Source organism: Megalops cyprinoides, chromosome 21 (assembly GCF_013368585.1).
Source record: "Megalops cyprinoides isolate fMegCyp1 chromosome 21, fMegCyp1.pri, whole genome shotgun sequence".
Taxonomy (NCBI): Eukaryota; Metazoa; Chordata; class Actinopteri; order Elopiformes; family Megalopidae; genus Megalops; species Megalops cyprinoides.
The window spans coordinates 23,350,473-23,372,204 of record NC_050603.1 but is presented as its reverse complement, the minus strand read 5'-3'; the positions used below and the strand labels follow the sequence as shown (position 1 = coordinate 23,372,204).

At 40.2% G+C, this 21,732-nt stretch overlaps 1 protein-coding gene across 2 annotated transcripts; it reads left to right on the top strand.

The window, feature by feature from the left end:
• Positions 1–862: 862 nt before the first annotated feature.
• ndrg1a (N-myc downstream regulated 1a) lies at positions 863–19,897 on the top strand. Of its 2 annotated transcripts, none has more exons than XM_036555316.1 (16): positions 863–999; positions 9,243–9,317; positions 9,874–9,909; positions 13,922–14,027; positions 14,465–14,585; positions 15,257–15,319; positions 15,443–15,503; positions 15,988–16,074; positions 16,532–16,588; positions 16,994–17,097; positions 17,200–17,262; positions 17,366–17,417; positions 17,620–17,667; positions 18,064–18,099; positions 18,440–18,491; positions 19,471–19,897. In XM_036555316.1, the coding sequence occupies exons 2-16, from the start codon at positions 9,261–9,263 to the stop codon at positions 19,698–19,700; spliced, it is 1,173 nt and encodes a 390-aa protein (XP_036411209.1). In that variant the 5' UTR covers positions 863–999; positions 9,243–9,260; the 3' UTR covers positions 19,701–19,897. The 2 variants fall into 2 exon arrangements, with proteins under 2 accessions (XP_036411209.1, XP_036411210.1); XM_036555317.1 differs by lacking the exon at positions 863–999 and adding an exon at positions 7,893–7,952.
• The last annotated feature ends 1,835 nt before the right edge of the window (positions 19,898–21,732 follow it).

Sequence of the window (21,732 nt, the reverse complement as noted above, 5' to 3'; positions counted from 1 at the left end):
CACATATTAGTGGTGTGTCATGTAGCTGGCGATTTGTAACGATAAGTAAATGTTTGCAGTTTTTATCATGGGATTGGTTATACTTGTGTGTTCTTATTTGCTCATGCATGCAGCTTTCCCTAGATATAAATACATTGACAAAACAAAACGCTGACGAATGTGCGTGGTTCAACTCCGAGGTTCCAATTACAGAAAGGAACCACGTGGTTTTACGTCTGGCATGTATATGTAAATGTGAAAAAGGGAATGTGTTGCTTTCGTGCAGGCGTCGCATTATGGAAACATATAAAACAAGGCTTCAGAGCTGCATTTAACACCTGCCTTTGGGAGAAAATTTCCCTCTCGCAGTACCTTTGGCAGCTTGACAAACGTTTTTTTAAGTGAATACTCCTTTTTCACAGATTTAGTGCAAACGGCTTACTTGGCACAGAGACATATAAATATTATACCGAAGCCAAAATTCCAGCACACACCCAGCAGCTATCCGGAGGATGTGAAATATCCATTTTAATTTACACCTTTCCATAAAATGTCCATGTGTAGGTAGACATTTTTAATGAAAATATTAACCTATTTTTCCAGCATTTGATTGTTGTCCACGAAATCATTATGTTTTTGTTTATGGCTTTAATTTCAGACATAAGGCGGATTTAAATTTGATGCCAAACCATGTAATTACGTTTTTAACGCTTGACTCGTTTTAAAACTGTACTCACTCGGTCCAAACGTTTCGTGCAATCGCATGAAAGATGATTTCAGCAAAACGCAGAGATATTGCCCAATAGTTAGATAAAGGGGGTAGGTAGTGGGCAGGGCTGTAGTCACCCAAGGCTTTATAAATTTCCCAGATATATCCGCCCGGAGCTGCACGTAGTAAACAAGCTAGTGGAAGTAACGAAGAACACGAGTCGCTCTGCTGAAGTGGTGTCGACGTTTCTTTCGATTGATTTTGGACATTTTTTTGTGGGAAAGGACCCCCAGGACATTCAGAAGCAACAGGTACGCGCTTCCAGATACGCTTTATATTTGTTAAAGTTACGGGCTGCAATTTTTAATCAGCGTTGTTTTTTTGTATATTTTGTAATTATTTTAGAATGTATTTGATAAAATTAATATGAAGACGTCAAACTCGGGATAAATGTATACGGATTTAACGACGTGCTCCTGATGAAGCTGCTTGCTGAAGCTTCTAGTTCTAGAATGCATTCTCAACATACGGAAGTACACTACGATAGGCACCTTGCAATATGATGTAAATCTTTAAATGAAGTATTTTACAACTATCTTGCATTTGTGTGGCCGATTACCACGGTGTTCAAGCCCAACATCAGAATGTGTAAATGGGTTCTTTGCCTCGTACGCATAATTGTTCTCAACCGAAAATATGAGCAGTTTTACAGTCTGGAGTCAGGAGGCTTGACAGATCACGTGGCAGAAAGGGTCTGTTTATATTATAAATTTTTAAATCCTTCACAATTTGAGCTTTGGCAGGGCAGAAGATTTATTGCTTTTCTTGGGGATAAAACTGCATTGAGCTTGTGCTACACGGAAAACGAGGAGTTTGTATGTCATTTAAATTTTCCATATGATAACAGAAAGGCATTAGTAGTACCGGTTGTTTAAGTATAATCTCCGTTTTTTTTTTTTTTTTTGAGAAATTTGGGTTGAACTTGGAGAGTTCTTGCAACTTCTTGGAGTTTGTAACTAAGAAGAAGAGAACTGGAAAACAGCTGGGTTGGGACCCTGCGGGACCCTCGTCAAGCAAAGTGTAGTCTGGGAGGCGGATGCTGGCAAGGTGTGCCAAGTTTTCGCGTTGGAAAGAGTCCGGGGGATTGAGAGACTTTGAACGCAGGCAGGAGATCAGAAGAGAAACTGTGAAATTTATAAATTGAAGTTTATCCCCTTGTGTTGATCGATTGTCAACTTTAGAATTTAAACTGCGGTTATATAAGGTGTAGAATACATCGGAAATTGTCATTTCAAGCCACAGTAGGCTTTTTAAAATACTCAGATTAGGTTTATTATTATTATTTATTATTATTATTATTATTATAATTGTTATTATTATTATTATTATTATTATTAAGAATAATAATAATAATAATAATAATAATATTATTATTATTTAAACATAACCTAATTATTTTGCATTATTTTGCAACCATTAGACCCCAGGGTTACCCCTGAACTGAATTTGCCCTTGTCTCGACTGGATTATGATATCTTTTACAATCTGAAAATGTAGGTCTCAAACAGTTTAGCTGCTTGTTGATATTTCAGATTAGGGATTTGACAGATTAAATGCGTTCTGGGAGATTAGAAAGCAATCATTGTTTCTACAGATGCTCGAGTTTCTGGTAATAGATTATATGGTGGAGAAGCCTGGATGGTCTTAACCTTCTTCATAGAAAATAAGAATTTGCATCTCCAACATTCTGAAAAGATAGGACTTTGTCTAAATAAATCGTATCACACAGGATTGCAGGGCTATATATAGGCCTAAAAATCACAATGGCTAATGGCTAGACCTTTAGGTTTATGCACAAGATTTTAGGGCAGCCTGCATAGTTTAAAAACATAACTGAATATTTCCAATTAAAAATGCTTCATTTGGCCAACAGCAAACAGTTTTAAGTTTGCTTACTTAGAGTTGCACAGAGCATCCCATGAACTGAAGTAGTTTATATTCCTCTTGTGTAAAGCCACTTATCCCGGATGCACTGGTGCTAATATACACACATATGCTAATATGAGACCCCAACACCTCAGTAGGTGTTGCATTGTCTTTTGTGAAACAAGAGATAAATTGTGGCCTTGAGTGTAAACACAGAACTAAACTCTGCCCTTGAGCTTGATTGCGTAGTCCACACTAGTGTTGTTCGTAGCAATGTGTGTTTTTCTCACAAACCCTGTGAATATATTAGATGTTCAAACACATGTTAATATAGTCCAAAGTAAATATTGAAATATATCCATTTATATTACATGAGGCTTCAGGTTTGATTCTTGAGTGATGAACCTCTCCTGTATTTCTTTGGTGTATGTCCAATGTATGAATGAATAACATGTAAAAGTGTTATCAGTAGAATTAACTCCTGATAATTGCATCTGCCACACAATAATGTTATTTCTGCTGATATGTAATTCTTTTCATACTTCATATTGCTGAATTTAGTTAGCAGTTTATGCCATTTTCTTGTTTTACAGTAATTTGTGTTTTGAATGGCTTGATAATAGTGGAGTCTGTTATCCATGATAGTGCATAAGCCAAAGTTTGCAGGGAGGTGAAAATGCATCCTTGATGTCCACATCTGCTTCTGTCTGGAAGTCTTGCTTTGACTTTCCATGCACAGAATATAGCTGTCATTTTCAGAATGTTTTCTCCTCTAAGAGTTGGTGTGCAATTGCATGGTGCATGCCTCAATTGTGCATGCAGTGGTTATGAGCCATGTCAGCATTAGCTGTTTTCAATCACTGGATGTTCTCTGAAAACATTCAAGTGAAGAAGGGCCTGACACCATCAAGGCACACATCTTCCTGCCACGTTCCGAATGACAGTATCAGTCACATGATACAGTACGTTAAGGGCGCATGGGGCATAAATGCCCTCAAAGACCATACCTTATTCTTGCAGGCATTTTGTGAAGCATTACCAATGACTGTACAGCCATTTACCTCCAGGTTAAGCATTAACTGAGCATGCCCTTCATGCAAGCAGGTGATCCGGTTTGCAGACGTCTGCCAGCTCAGCACTGTTAAGAGGTCATAAAAGTTAAATGAGACGTTATTTATTGCATCTTGTTTGCCTGGCAGTGTTGGCCAGTGGATACACGGTGCCTCTTTAAACAAAACAAAAGCTTTTAGTCTCACTTTTTTGTGCTTTGCTGAAATCACCAGCATCTAGTTTTGTATACTGTAGCTCTCACATGGGCCAGAGCTGGAATTTGAGTGGGGAGGATGCTATGCACAACAAAAGAACCAGTTGAAAGCCCCAGTTTTTGAGCCAGAAGGGAGACAAAAAGTATATTTCTTGTTTGATACTCTGCTGACAAGATCTTGTGCTCAACTGCATGTCTTGGTGGACTGCCGGATCCTTTTTCATATCTGGCACGCGGTCAAGGTCCATGTAAGAATCACAATCTTACTTGTTTTTCAATCATGCCTTCTTTGTATTGGTTAGGAACATTGGTGAACAAAGTCCTCACTGAGAATCTAAAAAACTTAGCTTAATGTACAACATATTCTCCCCTATGGTGGCTTAATTGTCTATGATGTGACTGTTTTTCCTGCCTGGTTAAAATGGGGTTGTTCAGAAGTATGGAATTTACTTCTTAGCATTAGTCTAGAATTGAAATGTCCATGTTCAATTTGTGAGTCTATTTTTTCTAATAGCCCCATGCAAGTAAAATGTAAATAAATTACATTCTTCCACTCTGTAGTAAACTGTTTTAAAACTCTGTTTAACTGTGGAAAATAACAATAATTACAGTGTATTTCTATAAATAATTAATTGCTGCTAATTTCAACATGCCGTGCTGACGTAAAGTGCTTTTTAGACGTTGTCAGTTTTCCTCCCGGCTTTCAAATTTGCAGTTGAATGTTAGTCAGGTCACCAGTACTCCTCCCAGGACCGCTCTCATACAGGGAATGCTGAAGCGAGAAACAGCCACTCTCATACATGACGCCGCAAGGGGGAGCAGCGTGGTTGTTGCTGACGACAGCCCAGTAACTTATGGGTGCCTGGTTAGTCAGCAGGAGGTGCTGATACCGCTGGGAGGCGAGGATCCCTGGCTGACATTAACCCACTCTTTCCTAACCGGACAAAGCCAATTATGCCTCCCCCCCGCTGTGGAGTGCTTGTCATGCTCAACTGATGGTATGGGCCAGACTCTAATATGCAGTGTGTGGGCTGCAGTGCTTGGCTTTCACGGAGCCAGCAGCTTTACAGACTGTGGCACTCTGGAGCTGTTCTACGCATTCTTTAAATAGAGGGAACACATGGGTCATTGTAAACCTCTTGGTGTAAACAGTGGGTGTAAAAGTGAAAAAGACTTAAGTTCATCTCTGGCTCAAAACCAAATATGACTCAACTTCCCTCACTCTAAAAAGAAAATGGATGTTACTCAGCTGTTGTTTCACAGGGTGATCTCTGTATATCTGGGCATTTTTAAACAGGTTTATCAGTTAAAGCTTTACTTCAAAAAAGGGACAGTTGGTGTGGATGTGCACATGCTTGAATGTGTGCATGCATTTGTTTGAGTAGAAATGGATTCACCCTTTGACCTAGTGTGCAATAACTTTTTTTCCTAGGACCTGTCTGAACCAAGTTCGTTAGGGAAGTACAAAGGGACAAATGTATTTCTGATTACTGATTCATTGCTGTGTTATTTTACACAGCCAAGTGCATGGTTATTTTTCTTTGGTTAAATAGCTATCTACTGCAGACAACTGGTGTTTCATTTTATATTTTGAAGTGTCCACAGTGGTTAACATCCATTTAACTGTAATAACATTTAAGTCCACTGATGCTTGTTTAATGTAAAAAGAAAATAATTGAACAGGTGTATCAAGAAAAACTTGTTTCAGTCAGTGAAATTTAAAGTCACTTGGGGAACCATCTTGTTCCTCAGTAAAACTAATTCAAGCTGAGAATTTTGTCTTATTACAGATATTCTGTTATTACCAGATATTCAGTTCCTCTTCTGTACTCTGGGTACTTGTACCTTCAAGAGTTGCAGAGACAGAGTCTTCTGTGTGACATGCACTAATTTGTCTCATCCACATATACCACATATGTGCTTTTATTTTCTAGACTGGATTGTTCTGCTTGACATTTGCAATCAGTCACCACAGATTTTAATGGAGGGGCTGAATGTGTGGTCACATGTCTGTGCAGTCACCATGAAGACCAAACTTCCTGGAGGAAGTGAAACAGGCCCAACATTTTTGTGGCCTGCTTAGAATTTTTGAAAAGCCATTCACATTGAGATATTTCTATAGCAACTGCCTTACAGCTTCAGAATTGCAAAATAACGCACTTCTGTTTTTTGATTGACACTAGTAAACGGACTGCATTTTGTTGAACTGGCAGCACATGGTAGTTACCTCATTTTTTAGGATGTTGACTTTATCAGTGTGTAGAATGGGTAGATATGGGAAGATGGATGCATTACTATTGCAAAGAAGTTTGAAATGAATTATACCATATCTACTAATTTTAAAATAATTTTGTACCTTGTACCATTTCGAGCATCTTTTGAATGCATCAGGGGATCATTTTGTATAATGAGGTATATTGTGGCAATAAGAACTTTGATTGTTTATTTGATTTGATTGTTTATGGTTTGCACTGACATTCCCTCAGTAGCCTCCATACTGGATGGGACATTGTGTGGTTATGCCTATAATGCAGTGCCCTGAAGTTTTTTTTTTTTTTTTTTTTTCATGATTACATATAGCTTGGGTATTAATGGCAAGCTAGCAAATTAAGTTTCAGTGTATATGTTCCTACATTAGCTAGCAAGGAATCAAAAGCTTACTAAACTAACTAAAAAGTCAATGTACTATGCTTCTCTTTATTGCATGGTGGCTAAAGTAGGTCACTAGTTGGGTTTATATAGCTGCAGTTACTAGCAAGCAGTCAAAACATTATATAATCAGTGTGCTCTCCTTCCTTTTTGGTTAGGTACTTAAACCTACATAGCAAGTTAATAGCTAAAGTATGTCATGTAGTTACATAACTACTAGTGGATCAAAGAGGTGGTTAGCACAAAAAAGTCTTGAAAGCATTTTGTCTTGTGGGAGGGGTCAGTGTGTTTACATGCAAAGATTATTGTAAGATCTGCTCAAAAGCCTGGCGGGCTCACGGGATCAAAGTTTATCACCAACTAAAATGGCTCAATATACACCTGGACAGGGAACTAGTCTGCAGTGCTGTGGCCATTACCCTCAATACAATAACAAGTGCTGAGTTGGTAGGCAGTGGGTGGCTGACTAAACAGGCACTTAAAAAATGGTAAAAAAAAAAAAAATGCTACACTTAAATCTTAATAGCTTTGCACTCAGCAAATTCTGATTGTCCACAAATAATGGATTTTTTCCAGAAAACACAAGGGACACACTCTCATGCCCTTGTAAATAGTATTTTTTAAATCCTCTTCTGGCATAGATTACCCTGATGAGTTGCTTCCTGTAGTGTATTATGAGATTCTGGCACTTCTGGTTCAGATTTTTCACCATTTCACTAACTTTCTCTTTTTTTTTATATGTGAACTGTGTTCTTGAGTATGATCCACAAATACTTGATTAGACTGAGATCTGGAGAATGAGATGATCAGTAAAGAATGCATAAACTTTTTTGTAAACTTTTTTGTGATCGGTTAGCTGTTTCTTTGTAGATTTTTTTGCAGTACTTTCAATCATGCTGGAATGATAGTGGACTGGACTGGACTGACTGGGGTGTCAGCAGAGTGAACTTCTCAGAAAGAACCAGTTTTTCGGCCACACTACCAGTTCACATTCAGATGAATGCACATTCATGCAGGCAATATAAAATGTTTTTTTTTTCTTCTTTTTTTGACCCACAATAACCTGAAGATGCCAGTTTGTTTAGGAGATCTTCACCAGTTGCCTGTTGATTTATGGTTGCCTCCAGAACCACTTGTGTCACAACACAAGTTAGCAAGATAGACATGAATCTTCTTTGTCAGGGGTACTGCTGTACCAGTAGCCTTTGATTTCTCAATAACCTACAATGAAATGTGGTTCATTCATCTTAACTTGTGGAGGTCAATGATTATTTACCTGCAGTCCTCAGAGAGCTCTCTGACCTCACCCATGATGACACATGTTACTGACAAATCTCTTCTGTGTGTGACCTCCTTTTTGCCACAGGGGAACAGGAAGCCTTTGGATGCCTCTGTGCAGTTTCAAAAGCATCCATTGAACTTCCAGTAAGCAGAATGTGAATAATCTAAATTGTCACTGTGCAATGCTATTAAGATTAAAGCGTAACATTTTTTACACATTTTCAGCAGGAAAAATATCCAGAATGTACACTTGCATGTACATTTTTATAATATTTTTGTTCCTCTTTAGTCATGGCTATTAATAAATATGCATGTACAACATTCTTTTTTTAGAGGATTACTACAGCAAAACGGCTACCACATGCTCATGATTAGGCACAGTTAGCTGACTAGCCCAGCCATTTGAGAAAATGCACAGGGGTTCACATTATAGCTGTAAATCTTTGATTGGATGGGCAGTGTGATACATCTGCCATAAATGGGTCTCACAAACACTGTTGACACAGTTCTGTCCTGTTCTAGTCTGTTGGATTGTCAGTCAGTATTTCATAACTGGTGGCCAGGGATTGTTCTTTTGCAAGGTGACTTTTCTAGCAGTATTCTAGCACTTTTTATTAAATCTAATTGCCTGTTTTTCTCTCCTGTCTTACTGAGATGAATTGCCATATTGTTTTATCTCACTCATGATTTATGTGACTCCTGTTTTACTGCTGTTTGTAAATGTCTGTGCTGGTGTATCATCAGCGCTGTACATGGCTTTGTTGGGGGGGGGGGGGGGGGGGGGGGGGGTGATGAACATTTAGAGCTTTATATTGCTTTATTGTTAAGTAGGATGTGTCCCAACCTGGGAATTTTCAGCCAAGCTTCCACCCTGCCCTAAACACAGTGCGTGAATGTGATCATTAACAATAAGCACAATTGTAATGTGAGGTGTTATGTTGCAAACACTTGACTACATGCACTGTAAATCAAAATTGGTTTAATTTGATAGATGTACCCTACTGGTTCACTCAGACAGTCCTTCAAAGAGTAGTATGAAAAATCATACTACATACTAAAAATTTTACAAGATTGATGAATATAAAATTATTATTGTAAAAAGCATTTTACAAATCTAGGCAATCCATGGTTACACTGTGAGAACTCTTTGTTTTGTCAGGAATGGAAAGTACCATATATATAACCAGTAGTGAAGGGGGAAATCCTATTTAGTGTGTACTTTTCTAAAAAGTCATGTTTTGCTGTTAACTCTTAAAAAGGTGACTAAACTCTGAAAGCAGATGTGAAAGAGTGTGGTCTGCCACATGATATATTAGGAGCTCCAAGCTCCTTGTTGTTGTAGTGGAGGCTGTGAGCATGCAGAGGCCCTAGGTAAAATCACAGGTTTGTGAGTCGATCTGTGTTTATTTTTGCTTTGTTTGTCCATGTTTATAGGCCCTCTTGCTGGCAAATATGGATGACATTCAGGTTGTTGAGTCAAAACCTCTGCTGGTGGACCAGGAACTGGCGGTGAGTATGTAGGAAAAGTTTTTATTTTGTTTAGTTCCTTTTATTGTATGATTGTGTGGTTGTTGTGAAGCATCATAAACTTTTACGCCAGCTATTGTTGTATTTTGTTGATTATGTAATGACATGTGGGGAGGTCTTTGTTTAGGAAACTGCATGCACGTAAAATGAGAGGGATTGCATGATTTAGCAGGAAAATCTCTCCTTATTGGTAGCTATAACACCCTGGTCCACTGTGTGCCCCCCAATGTTTTAACACTTGTTCCACAATTATACAAATTAGCCACTATTGCTTACAGCTGAAGTTATTTCTGTCTATGATTCCCAGTTACACAAGTATTTTTTATAATTGTCTTGGATCATGCAGAGAAATGAACTGACATTACCTTGAAAACTGGGCCCCATTTTGCACTTATCAATTAAGGCTTGCAGAAAAAGGGATAATAACAAAATGTCTGTTTTTGATATTGATGTTTAGCACAGATACATATCACTCATCACTACAGTATGTGAATACAAATCTGTGTTCCTAATCTGTCTGTACATGTTTCTTTTAAAGGGACTGAGAGCGGCTGTTCAGCAACTCACGCTAAAGGCAAGTACACAGACTACAGAATTCACCTGTGATTTCCAGTCTGGCTGCTCACTACAATGAATGCCAGGCTTTTTGTGGTGGGGCAGGCCTGAACTTGCCAAGAGCCAGCAACACAGACATATCTACCAATTAACCAAATTGCTGACACAGTAGCACCACGGTAAAGGGGGAAAATTCCATGCCACATGTTTGAATTGGGCTCACCGCAGTTCCTCTTCGGTCTGTGGCTGAGCAGCTCCACCCTTCCTATACCTTTGTGTCTTTCATAATCGACCATGTGAAGAGGGATCATAGTAGGAAGGAATACCAGTACATCACTGAGCATGTTTTTCCGAGTGGACTGTCGCAGGACGTGTCTCGATATGCCCTGCCATTGCTGTTTGGCAGGGTTATTCACCACAAGGGTGGCTACAGCTGGTGCAAGCTCATTGTGCTGGTGTAAATCTCCTGTTCTCTAGCTCCATCTTGTGAGCCATATGTGATGATGGTAGTCAAACATGGATAGGGTTTGGCCAAATTTCAGGATGACCCAGTTTCGCCCGTGACTTGACTTTTCACCTTTTTTTTTTTTCCTTTTCAACCAGTGCTCGTGCAATTAGGATGCCATTCTGTGCTTTAAAGATTTGGTCAATGTTGTGGTTGGAACTGACGTAAAATGTAACCTGGCACAACTTTTTAAATGTACTCCTGCTTCTGCAGCTGGATATTTTCTGAAGCTGTTCAGGTTAAGGACCCTGTTGAAGGTTATACCAGCAGTGCCCCACCTGGTAGATGGAATATCTTTAATTTAAGCCCAGCTCCTTAACTATTACACCATGCCACCACTTGGACATTTTGTGGACATCAGAGAAAATAGGTCTATTTTGTATGCGTATCTGTAAGTTTTATTCCTGATACGTAACAGAAAATGATGGGTTTGGTTGTTCTAATAGAATGCCCAAGCATGTCAAGCATTACATGTAAAGTGGTGGCTTTGGTGTACTGGTCAGTGTCATTGAGATGAATGAACGCATGAGCATCAAAAAGGTTATTTGTCTGCTGTGTTCGCTGATAGTTCAACCAACACTTTTTGTCATTTATCAGTTTTTTTTAGAGTTACTTTATCAAATCTTTGCATCATTTTACCTGCAATTACAATTGAGATTTAAAACCTCATATGCAGTGCCCCTGTAATAGCTCCCAAGGAAGATGTTTTAACACATATCTTTACCTCTATACAAAGGCCATTTTGAAAAGTCATTTAGCTCTGAGCTTCTGAATTGCAATAAAAATGCTAAATGCATAGTCACATGAATGCATGCACAATACAGATGCTAACTCTGCCCCCAGTTTATGTGTGAGAGATGTTGTCCCCTGGGGATGGTTGAAGCCACTGAAGATGCAGAGCAGACTGTTTTTGGTGGTGGAGGCCCAAGGGCCTCCATGCATGCAGAAGAGTTCTGAAACAGATTGCCGTCCTGTGCTGATCCTCCCAGAAGATTAGTTCTCAGGTTTCCAGGGCAGTATTTAATATCGTCAACTGTCTGCAAGTCTAAGGGCTTTGCCATTGGCACCACAGAACCGCCATCTGCCATAGCTCTTAACGTGGCTGGCCAGCGCTGCACACAGACGTCTAGCTAAATGGGATTAGCCCTGCTGGAGAGGCGCCATGTGTTTGCGTCCAGAAGGATCCATGGCAACTGCTCAGATATTACCATAAGTCCTGTAACTGGTTTTCTTTATCTCTTTTTTTGGTTTAGAATGCAGCCTCAAACTGGAGATGTGTCTTTGTTCTTGGGAAATCCCGGTCCATCCCGTCCCCCTCCCCTTGCAGTATCACTGACTCATCCAAGTTCCCCCCTTCTGATTCCCTCAGAATCCCACTGCTTTCCCACCCCTGACCTCAATTCTGTAGCCTTCTTTTTGGTCACGTCAAGTAAAATGAGTTTTCAAGGGCAAGTGCATTTCATTTCCTCATTGGGGAACCATGAGTGTTGGGTTGTATTGTTCCACTTTTTTATGTTTATGATAGTGACTTTTAGTTTTACAAATTTTAAGTAAATCCCACTAAGTGTGAAATGTAAATGTGTTTGAATTTGCTTTCTAAATTAATTAGCACTGGTTTAAAATTAGCCAGGCAGCATTTTTTTCCATCGTTTTAAACACTATTCCCATAGTTCCAGTGGAGGCTAGATAGAATGCCTGCATTTCTGCTTATAAGTAAACGTTATGGAGAAAACTGCTAGACAGTCATTTCCTGTTTGGCAGTATGTGGATTAATGACAAAAATTAATTTTATTTCCGTAAATACCTAAGACACCAGAATAAATCTGATAAAATCAGAACACAACACTTTTGTGTTTGCTGCAGTTTATGCATTTACAACACGACCATTTAATTTGCTTTGAATACTGTTTCGCTTGTTTGAATTGCACAAGCAAGCAAGAACTGAGTGAATTGTTCCACTGTCATGCACATAATGTCAGCCAGTGCTGTATTCATATTCATATTTTCATCAGCCACCCTAGAGCTGACCGCTGATGTTCCAGTTTGCAGCTCTTTGTTTGTTTGCCTGAATTTTCCAATGTCCCTGAACCGGAGAGGCGGGTCATTTTTACATGTTCAAACCACCTGACGTTGACTGATCCAATTTGCGGATGTCTTCATCCAGCATTAACTTGTTTTGGCCGCTCAGCAAGGCACCATGGGATGGCAGGGCTTACAGAGAGCCCTGAGCAGCAGGCGTATAAAACGCGGCCCTCAGCCGACTTTGAGCTAAGTACCTTTTAGAGGCGTTGCAGACAATTGGATCTAGCCCTCACTACTCACAGCAACAATAGCAGCAAACATGGTTCTCGAGGACTCTGACATGGAGTGTGTTTTTGAGATTGAGGTGGCTGTGAGTACCAGCTTTATTATTTTTAGTGGATGTTTATGCTGAAGCCTCACTGAGTCGCTGTGTGTCTGAGTTTTTTGAATGTTATCGCGTCAGTCTTTGTTAGTCTTGCATGTTGTATGGGCCTGGTTTGCAATGCCGTGGTCAGGATGTGTCTGTGTGCAATGGCTGTCACAGAGGCAACACAGTCACTGTGTCTCATATTGGTTAAAGGCAAGATTTTTTTTTTTCTGTTGATCTGCTGTTGGTCCTCAGCTTGGAATAGTACATGACAAGAAGCATTATTTGTTTCATTACTTCTTTCATTAGTAAATAATTACATTAATAAATGATAATTTATTTTAATAAAATAATTTATATTAAATCATGTTCATTATTTTCCTTCATTACTTACCCACTTTTATGAGTGCATTGGTAGCTAAAATTGGTATACTGAGTACTAACATAAATTGTATTAACTCTGGAAAATTGTAACAGTCCCTTACATTTATTGCTCAGTCTGCAACTAACTGTGCAGAGGAAGAATGGAGTTTGTCCAGAAATGATCTGGTGCCATTGTCTAAAACAGTCATTGAAATGAATTAAGAGGAATATTGTGTTGTGTGAGAAATCCTCTGAAGATTGTGTTGCACATACAGAGAGATTGGTTATGCATTAGTGGTTTGATAATGAGTTTGTTCTGAACAGTTTTTAATTGTGAACATTGTCACCTGATTTTGTCATGTTAATGGCTTGAGTTTTTTAATAGTAAGATTTTGGTAAACATTTTAACAGTAAATTATTTTAAATGTAGTTGTAACTATTCACTAATTGGGGAAGAATTTGCATTTTGCTGAATTTAAATCTAGGCAAAGTGCCTTTTTTAACCATTGAAATCTTTGAGAATCAACACGTCATTGTTGTGGAGCTTGTGGAAGAGATCCTAGAGCATAACTTTGTTTCTTTTTTGATTCCTATCATCTCTGAGGAATATGGGCTGATTGCCATTGCTAGTGTTAGCTGCAGATCTCTATAGGGCTGTTGATTTGCTTGAGGACCTAACTGGAGCTCGGCAATGCAGTTTCCACTGTGAAGCTTTGTGAATAGTGTTTTTTTTCTGCCCGATGCCTGGGTCTCACCAGAGCTGTGTGCCCACAGGAGCATGATGTGGAGACCCCCTATGGCAAAGTCCACTGCACCATGAGGGGGGTACCCAAAGGGGATCGGCCCATCATCATGACATTCCATGACATTGGACTGAACCGTAAGCCCCGACCTGTTTCCCCTGCTCTCACACTTGTTCGGGTTATACCTGAGCTTAAGTGATGCTTCACTCCATTTGTCATTTTAAGCCCCCCACATTAATCTTACAGCCAGAATGGGCCCATAGAAAAAATAATATATTGAGGATATTTTTTAGCTCAATCTATATTGAAAATAAAAATATTGCCATGTTGTTATATTGCAATATATTTCTGCTTTGCATTATTGTGTTATTAAAATATTTCCAATATATTCTTGGACTGAACAATTTATTTCTCAGAATATTACAATATATTTCATTTTTGTATGGGGAGGTTCATGTTTAATGCCTAAGTCATGCTGAAGTCAGTCTTGTTGTGCATATATGTAGAGCTCTCCATGCCCTCCATCCCTGCTCCATGTTCATGAGCAATTTTCCTCTGGTTTTTGCCTATCCAGACAAAAACTGCTTTGACTCTCTCTTCACCCATGAGGACATGCAGGAGATCACGCAGCATTTTGCTGTGTGCCACGTAGACGCGCCGGGCCAGCAGGAGGGGGCCCCCAACCTGCCCGCTGGGTGAGTGTCGAACCACCCTTAAACTCCCCCCCCCCACACACATACATGCCCCCGCCCACCCAAACGGTGACCTAGGTGAAATGTAGGCTGCAATGTCTGTGACCTCTGCTCACCTGTTGTTCTAACCCACTTTGGCTGAAAGAGCCGCGAACCCTGGGAAATCCTCATCTGTGACGCCACACGTGTTCGGCATGTCTTTTCATGGGCGTCAGTCCTTCAAGCTAATTAAGCGTGACCCTGATAATTTCACACACCTTACAGAAAAGTCAAAGGCCTCTGTTCAGTTGAGCCACATGTTTTTTCCTGAACTTTTTTGAGTAACAAATCTAAACAAGCCTTACACTTTGCCCTTGCATACGCAGCAATGTTTTTACTAGTTTCAGCAATCACCAATTTCCTAATGTTGTGCAAGACACCAAGGGGTAGCAGCTTAGATAGAATTCAGATAAGGGACACTGCTTGGATATCACAGAATACATTAGTAAAAAAAGGCTCCATTTGGACAGGAGTTACTAAAACAGAACATCACTAGACTTCCAGTACTTTGAACTCTCTCCAGGTGTTTGTTATGGTGTAGTTGCCTGGAGCCATACAGCACATGCATTATAAATGTATTTGGAATTTAAGCAATTAAGCTTACACATTCTCTACCTGTTTTTATCTTTCTGAAGCTATGAGTATCCTTCCATGGACCAGCTGTCTGAGGCTCTTCCTCTGGTCCTGAAGCATTTTGGGTAAGTGGCAAAATAAGAGCATTCACTAATTTCAATTATCTAACCCATTGATCTCATTCTGTGTTACTCCCCCGTTCTGCACACAGACCTGTGCCATACCATTTTGTCATTCTTTTCTTGCAGTCTGAAGAGCGTGATTGGGATGGGAATGGGTGCCGGAGCCTACATCCTGGCCAGATTTGCTGTGAGTCGATATTAACCATTCCTGTGACTTGCTCTTTTTCACATACCTCTAATCAAACCAGGATTAGGCAGTACTAAAGTTCCTGTTTTCAGCAGCCAATATTGATGCAGACTGCATAATCCTGCTTATAATTACTGCAGCATTAGTATTTCAAATGCTCTTTTCTGGCTGAGCACCCGCACCCTGCCTGTGCCTGAATTTCATTTTCCCTCCAAAACTGAAGGGTACCTGCTATGTGGCATTGTTTTATTTCCCCACAGTCCAGTTGAGCTGAGATTGAGCAACTGGCCACATTTCTCACCTGCAAGCCACATTTCCATTTTCACCAGTCTTACTTTAACTTTTCAATGTAGATTGATAGATTTAGGTTGATATTATGTTTGCTGTTGTAATGTGTAAAGTAATGTAATGTAACATTGTAGTGGGTAGAATGGACAGTGGCAGTGGTGATGTTGGGAATGCTTCATGTTTTTGTTTATTACAGCTGGATTACCCAGCCATGGTGGAGGGTCTGGTTCTGATCAACATTAACCCATGTGCCGAGGGCTGGATGGACTGGGCTGCACACAAGGTATCCAGCCCTTTGTCTGACATTTCAGGAATGAGGTGTTTGGATAAAATGAGTTTTTGGCTCACACCGACAGCCAAGCGCACCACCTTAAGTGGATTTTTAGTATGATAGTTTTTATCAATGTACCTTTAATTCAGCCATCTTGTTCTTTTCATATTTGTTATGCCAGGAGCTACTTTTTAAGGAATGTGTGTGTTAATGTGTGATGAATTAAAACAGGGTACACAAGCAGCATTTGTCACAGTATCAAGGATATGCATTCCCCAGTGGGTGCCATTGCTATAGAGGTATCATGCTGCACAGTCTGTTAACATTGTTCTGATATGTTAAAAGGGAGTTGACTTTTGTGTTCAGGACTTTGTGGTGTTGAACTATGTTATTATGGCTGATAATTTGACAGCGTTTTGACCACACCCCTCAGTGAAGAACTGAAGATTTCTCTTTGATCTCATTGCAGATCTCTGGCTGGGCTCATGCCATGCCTGACATGATCATTACCCATCTGTTTGGCAAGGTACGTACTTTTATGATAAGTAGTTTGAAACTGCCATGTTATACAATGTAATTTTTTTTTTTTTAACTTTTGCTCTGCCTTTTTTTAGTATTTTTAATCTTTCATTTTATATGTTGAAGATCCTTCTCATGCATAAAATTAAGGAACATGGAGAGCTTCATGTTTAAATGAAGTTATGATGAATGAATGAATGAGGCTTCCATTTCTGATCAGTCTTTTTATTCAGACCGTAAATTTCATATTATATATATGTAACTGTAAGTATTATCACTAAAATATCAATAAAGTGAAATTCAGAATTATTTTGCAATAATAAATAAATGCACACTGTGTGATGGATTTTTTGTTTCTGGTGTGTGATGTCTGTTGGTGCTGGAGGGTAATGATGAGTATTTTCCTTTACAGGAGGAAATCCACAACAACCACGACCTGATCGCGACATACCGCCACCACATCATGCACGATGTGAACCAAACCAACCTGCAGCACTTTGTGAAGTCCTATGAAAGGTAAAGTTCACAGAGAGAGCACACAATTTTTTCTCGCACGGTTTTTAATTTGTGTTAGCCTTGTTATGGTTGATTGTTTTAATGGTGCATTCTTCCTGACAGTCGGAGGGACCTGGAGATCGAGCGCCCCATTCCAGGGGGGCCCATAAACGCTCGGACCCTGAAGTAAGTCAGAAATACCTCTCACAGTCATGAGTCTTTGGAGAATGTGATCACTCTGAGATCCTTGCGCTGTTCAGGCCTACAAACTAACTGCCACTTCCTGCAGATGCCCGGCTCTCCTGGTCGTTGGAGATAGCTCCCCCGCGGTCGACGCTGTGGTAAGTGCATGCACACACAGACGTCAGTGGTCTTTAATGTTCCTGAATGTTTAGGGGTTTGGAACTCCTATAGCTATTTTTTCAAAAGCATGGCCAGAAATCTGCATTCAGTTGAACCAGCTAAACACTGCTTGAATGCACCATAAAAATCCCAGTTATCCAAATTCATTGGGTAACAGCTCTGTATTTTTTCCCCTTTCAGGTGGAATGCAACACAAAGCTGGACCCAACAAAGACAACTCTGCTCAAGGTGAGCATTTACTCTTAACACCCATAATGGCAGATGGGGAGCTAATAATAGCCATGTAGAACAGCAGCAGAGGCGGCTAAGCTTCCACTAGCTCAGCACTGCTTGTCACATATTGACTAGCGCTTGTGTCTAAGTGCCAGTCGTAGGAAGCCCTGGGGTCAGAATTTGTTCCATCTGACCCCTTTTTTTGTACCCAGCACGTACCATTTGCCACACATCACCTTCAGAGTTTGAAATCTCTCTGTTATCGATGGGTAATGGCACAGTAGTTAATCACTGACTGAATCCTCTGTAGGCATGGCCTTGTGTCTTATTAACACCTTAAGGCTGGCAGCCGCCAGCAACGTCTTGTTATCGGAGCTCTGACTCGTGCACCTTTTTCCTCTCTCTTTGCAGATGGCCGATTGTGGTGGTTTGCCCCAGGTTGATCAGGTACGTGAGCGTCGGGTGCTTATGGCCCATAATTCCATCTGCGTCGGGTGGGAGGGATAATCGTTATCTGAGATGCGACTTTGTTTAAGCTCATTAAGAACAGGCACTGTGTGCTCCTAATTGTAACACCGGATGCTTGTGTTTACAGTGCCAGTCCATTCTGGCCTAAACTGCCTGTGCTCAGCACTGCCTTCTCATAACTGTAAACAAACATGTAAACATGCAGACTGTAAACAAGCTACTGTAAATAGCAGCATTGTGCTTAACATCCTGTCAGCCAGTGAGCGTAGGAATCCCAATTCTGCTGATGTGCTTAGCCTTTTTCTTGTCCTCTCAACAGCCCGCAAAGTTGACTGAAGCTTTCAAGTACTTCATCCAGGGAATGGGCTACAGTGAGTACACAGCTGGACAGATATTTATCTTCTACATCACACTTCACCGAGAGAAGTGGAAAGCTGATGCAGTTCTAGTTACATCTGAGTTAAAGCACTTCCAAAGTCAAAGCTGAAGATACAGGAATGCATGAGCTTTCTTTAAATAAAATATTCATGTCCACTTTAAGTGTGATGCTCATACCTCATCTTTACTATCAGGAAGTCTAAGCCTCTTCATGTTTTTGTATTTTGTTAATATTCTTTGATTCTTTGATTTTGATTTGAGTTTCACTCATTAATTCTCATTGTTCTATAACTAGTGTAGTTTGTTTTTGTTTTTTCCCCAAAATTGGATTTTTTGGCAAATTATTCTAAAATAAACATTGCATCACTTTCTGAGCTCTACAAAGTGCAGCGCTGAGCCATTCTATCTCTAATAATGCTGACAGGTCAAATCTTAAGAGTGTGGTTACATAACTCCCCTACACTTTCCATTCGTCATAATTAGTCTCTCCTGAGCCTTTAGGCTCTATATGTTCTCTCTGTTGCATCAAACACTCAGTGTAACCACAACTATATAATCATCATACCAATTCAAAGAAATGAAAATCCCATGTATTTAAGCTTCTTATGTGTGCCCAGCACAGCTGAACATAAATGCTTACGTGTGGCATGGCAGTAATGGGTATCACTGCCTCCTGGTGGTGAGGCAGAGAAAGGATCCTATTCCACCAATCTTTACGCAAAGCAACTGCTCTGGGGCTGATTTTAGTTCACTTTATTACATTTGGGAAATAGATTATTTGAAATTGTCCAAAGCGGGGTATTTTCACTGACTGCAGCACTCTCAAAATCCACTTGTGGGTTGGTGCTGTGTGTGGAGTGTGTGTGTGTTTTTTTATGAGTGTCTGACAAGTGTTTGTGTGTGTGTAAGTGGCTGCATGCTGAAATGTTGACCGCAGTAGAGTGACTGTTCCCCTGTTGCCCTCCTCCCCAGTGCCCTCGGCCAGCATGACCAGGCTGGTGCGCTCCCGCACGGCCTCGGGCTCCAGCGTCCACTCCTTCGATGGGAACCGCAGCCGCTCCCACACCAATGAGGGTAACCGGAGCCGCTCCCATACCACCGACAATCAGCGCCCCCACCCGCACGCTGACCCTGACATGGACACCACCGCCAACAGCAACGTGGACCAGTCCGTGCCCAAGTCAACCGAAGTGTCTTGCTAGAGCCCTGGAGCCCCCTGCCCAGGGACCCTCCCTCCATGATCTGCCTGCGCTGCCCTGCTGCTAAAGATAAACACCGGGACTGGATCAGCCATTCCTGTGCCCTCATGCTCTCCTCTAGACAACCCAGCAAGAGTCCAGAGTTTGTGCTCTGCTCCTCATTTTTTTCTGCCAAAGAGTTTCAAGAGGAGGGCTCTGGCTCTAAGCATGCACCATTCCCACAATGTTGTCATTGACTGTTTATAACGCGGAGGCCCGAGAGTAGATGGGTTTGAGAGCAGGGCAACTCAGGCAGATGTCAGAGGAGTGTGTGGGAGAAACCTGTGCTTGTAAGCTACATACAACTCTGTAAATTCTTCATTCCTAATGACCCGTGTACTTTCTCGGCTCCTCCGTTTGTCTAGTCGCGTTCGGTGTTCTTTGCTGAAATGCCACGGCTTTCTCCAGTTCCGAAAATGGCTGATTGATTTGGTTCTGACGATCTTTTACTTAACTTGATAGAGTAACGTTTGATTTAACGTTTGGCATGCTTAGAAACAAATACTATCGCACAAGGTGTAGAGCTGGCGCATGGAGCCGCTGGGATCAAATGGGAACAGTTTTGTTAAAGCTGCTTTTCATTCTTGAACCTACAAGACTGAACTAATTTTAATTATTATACAGCACACTTATGATAATGAATATGTTTTAGGGTTCTATCAACTGGTTAGTGATGTTGCTGAAGATATGTTTTTTTTGCTCAGAAAGGAATGATTTTAGTCATTGCACTTGGGAAATTCATAAAGAAGCAATATTTGTCTTCTGTCAAACTCATTGTCAATCAGTCAAAAAAGAAGAAATGGTACATTAACCCTTTTTTTGCAATCATGTGTTCTAATTGCAGGAAAACTGCTTCTGGCAATACTAATGTTCTGGTTGGCTTTTATACATTTTCTATGCAAACAATGACAACAGAACAAAAAAGTGCCATTGAACCCAAAATTTGCATGTGATTCTTCTTTGTGATGGTTTAAGAGCAATGCTAAACGAATGTTTGGATAATGAAACATTAGGAAACAGCTGATTGCTTACTCAGCTTTGATTCTTCTTTTACTCGCATAATAGCAGAAGTGTCGCTGGCTTTATAGAAGATTTTGCTTTGTAAAGATGCAGAACTGCCCACCGTAGATGGGACGTTTTCTTAATGATATAACGTTTGTATTTATTAAAAAAATAATAAAATTTGTAACTTTGCACCTGTGTGACCAGTAGCATTATTTCACTGTCACATTAGATATGCTATGTCCTTGTAAGTGTTTGGAAGTGGGGTTCGTAACAGGGGATCTTAAGGTTGATCAGCATAAATCATTGCTGATGACTACATATTTGCTAGCTGCATGGGGCAGCTCAAACTTGACCTTGCCATGGCACCTGCAGTGCCAGGTTCTTTTAAGTAGAGCTCCTTAAGTGACAAGGCTTAGCCAAAAGCTTTTCCTGCAGAGACCAGTTGCTGGCTGTCTGACTCCACCCTCCACCCACAAACTGCCTGCCCTGCCTCCCACACGTGCACTGTACTGAGGTCAGTGGTTTTGTACTTTGTAGACCGCCAGTGGTCTATTTGCTGCAGCTAGATGGTCTGTGGAATGAAATATTGCATTTATAAGAAAGTAATGTATATTAATATGTAAATTATTAATATATTATTATTAATGTATATTAAAATGTAAATTAATATATAAGTAATAATATGTTATGTGGTCACAGAATTCAAAACTGATCTCATAAAGGAGGAATTGAGGAACAATAAGCATCAAAACGCCCATAAAGCGACAAATCAACAAAATTTAGGACCTACATTGTAGATGTGATTGTAGTGCATAAGTTTGACTGTGAAATATTATGATAGCCATATGAATCATGCTATATTGGCACACAAACATTTGCAACAACCAACAAAGATTTGTTAAATGATGTACAACAAAGCCATTGCTTTGCAATATTTATTCTCACGTTTGTGTATAATATCATCCTTACAGTTGACACAAAAAATGCAATA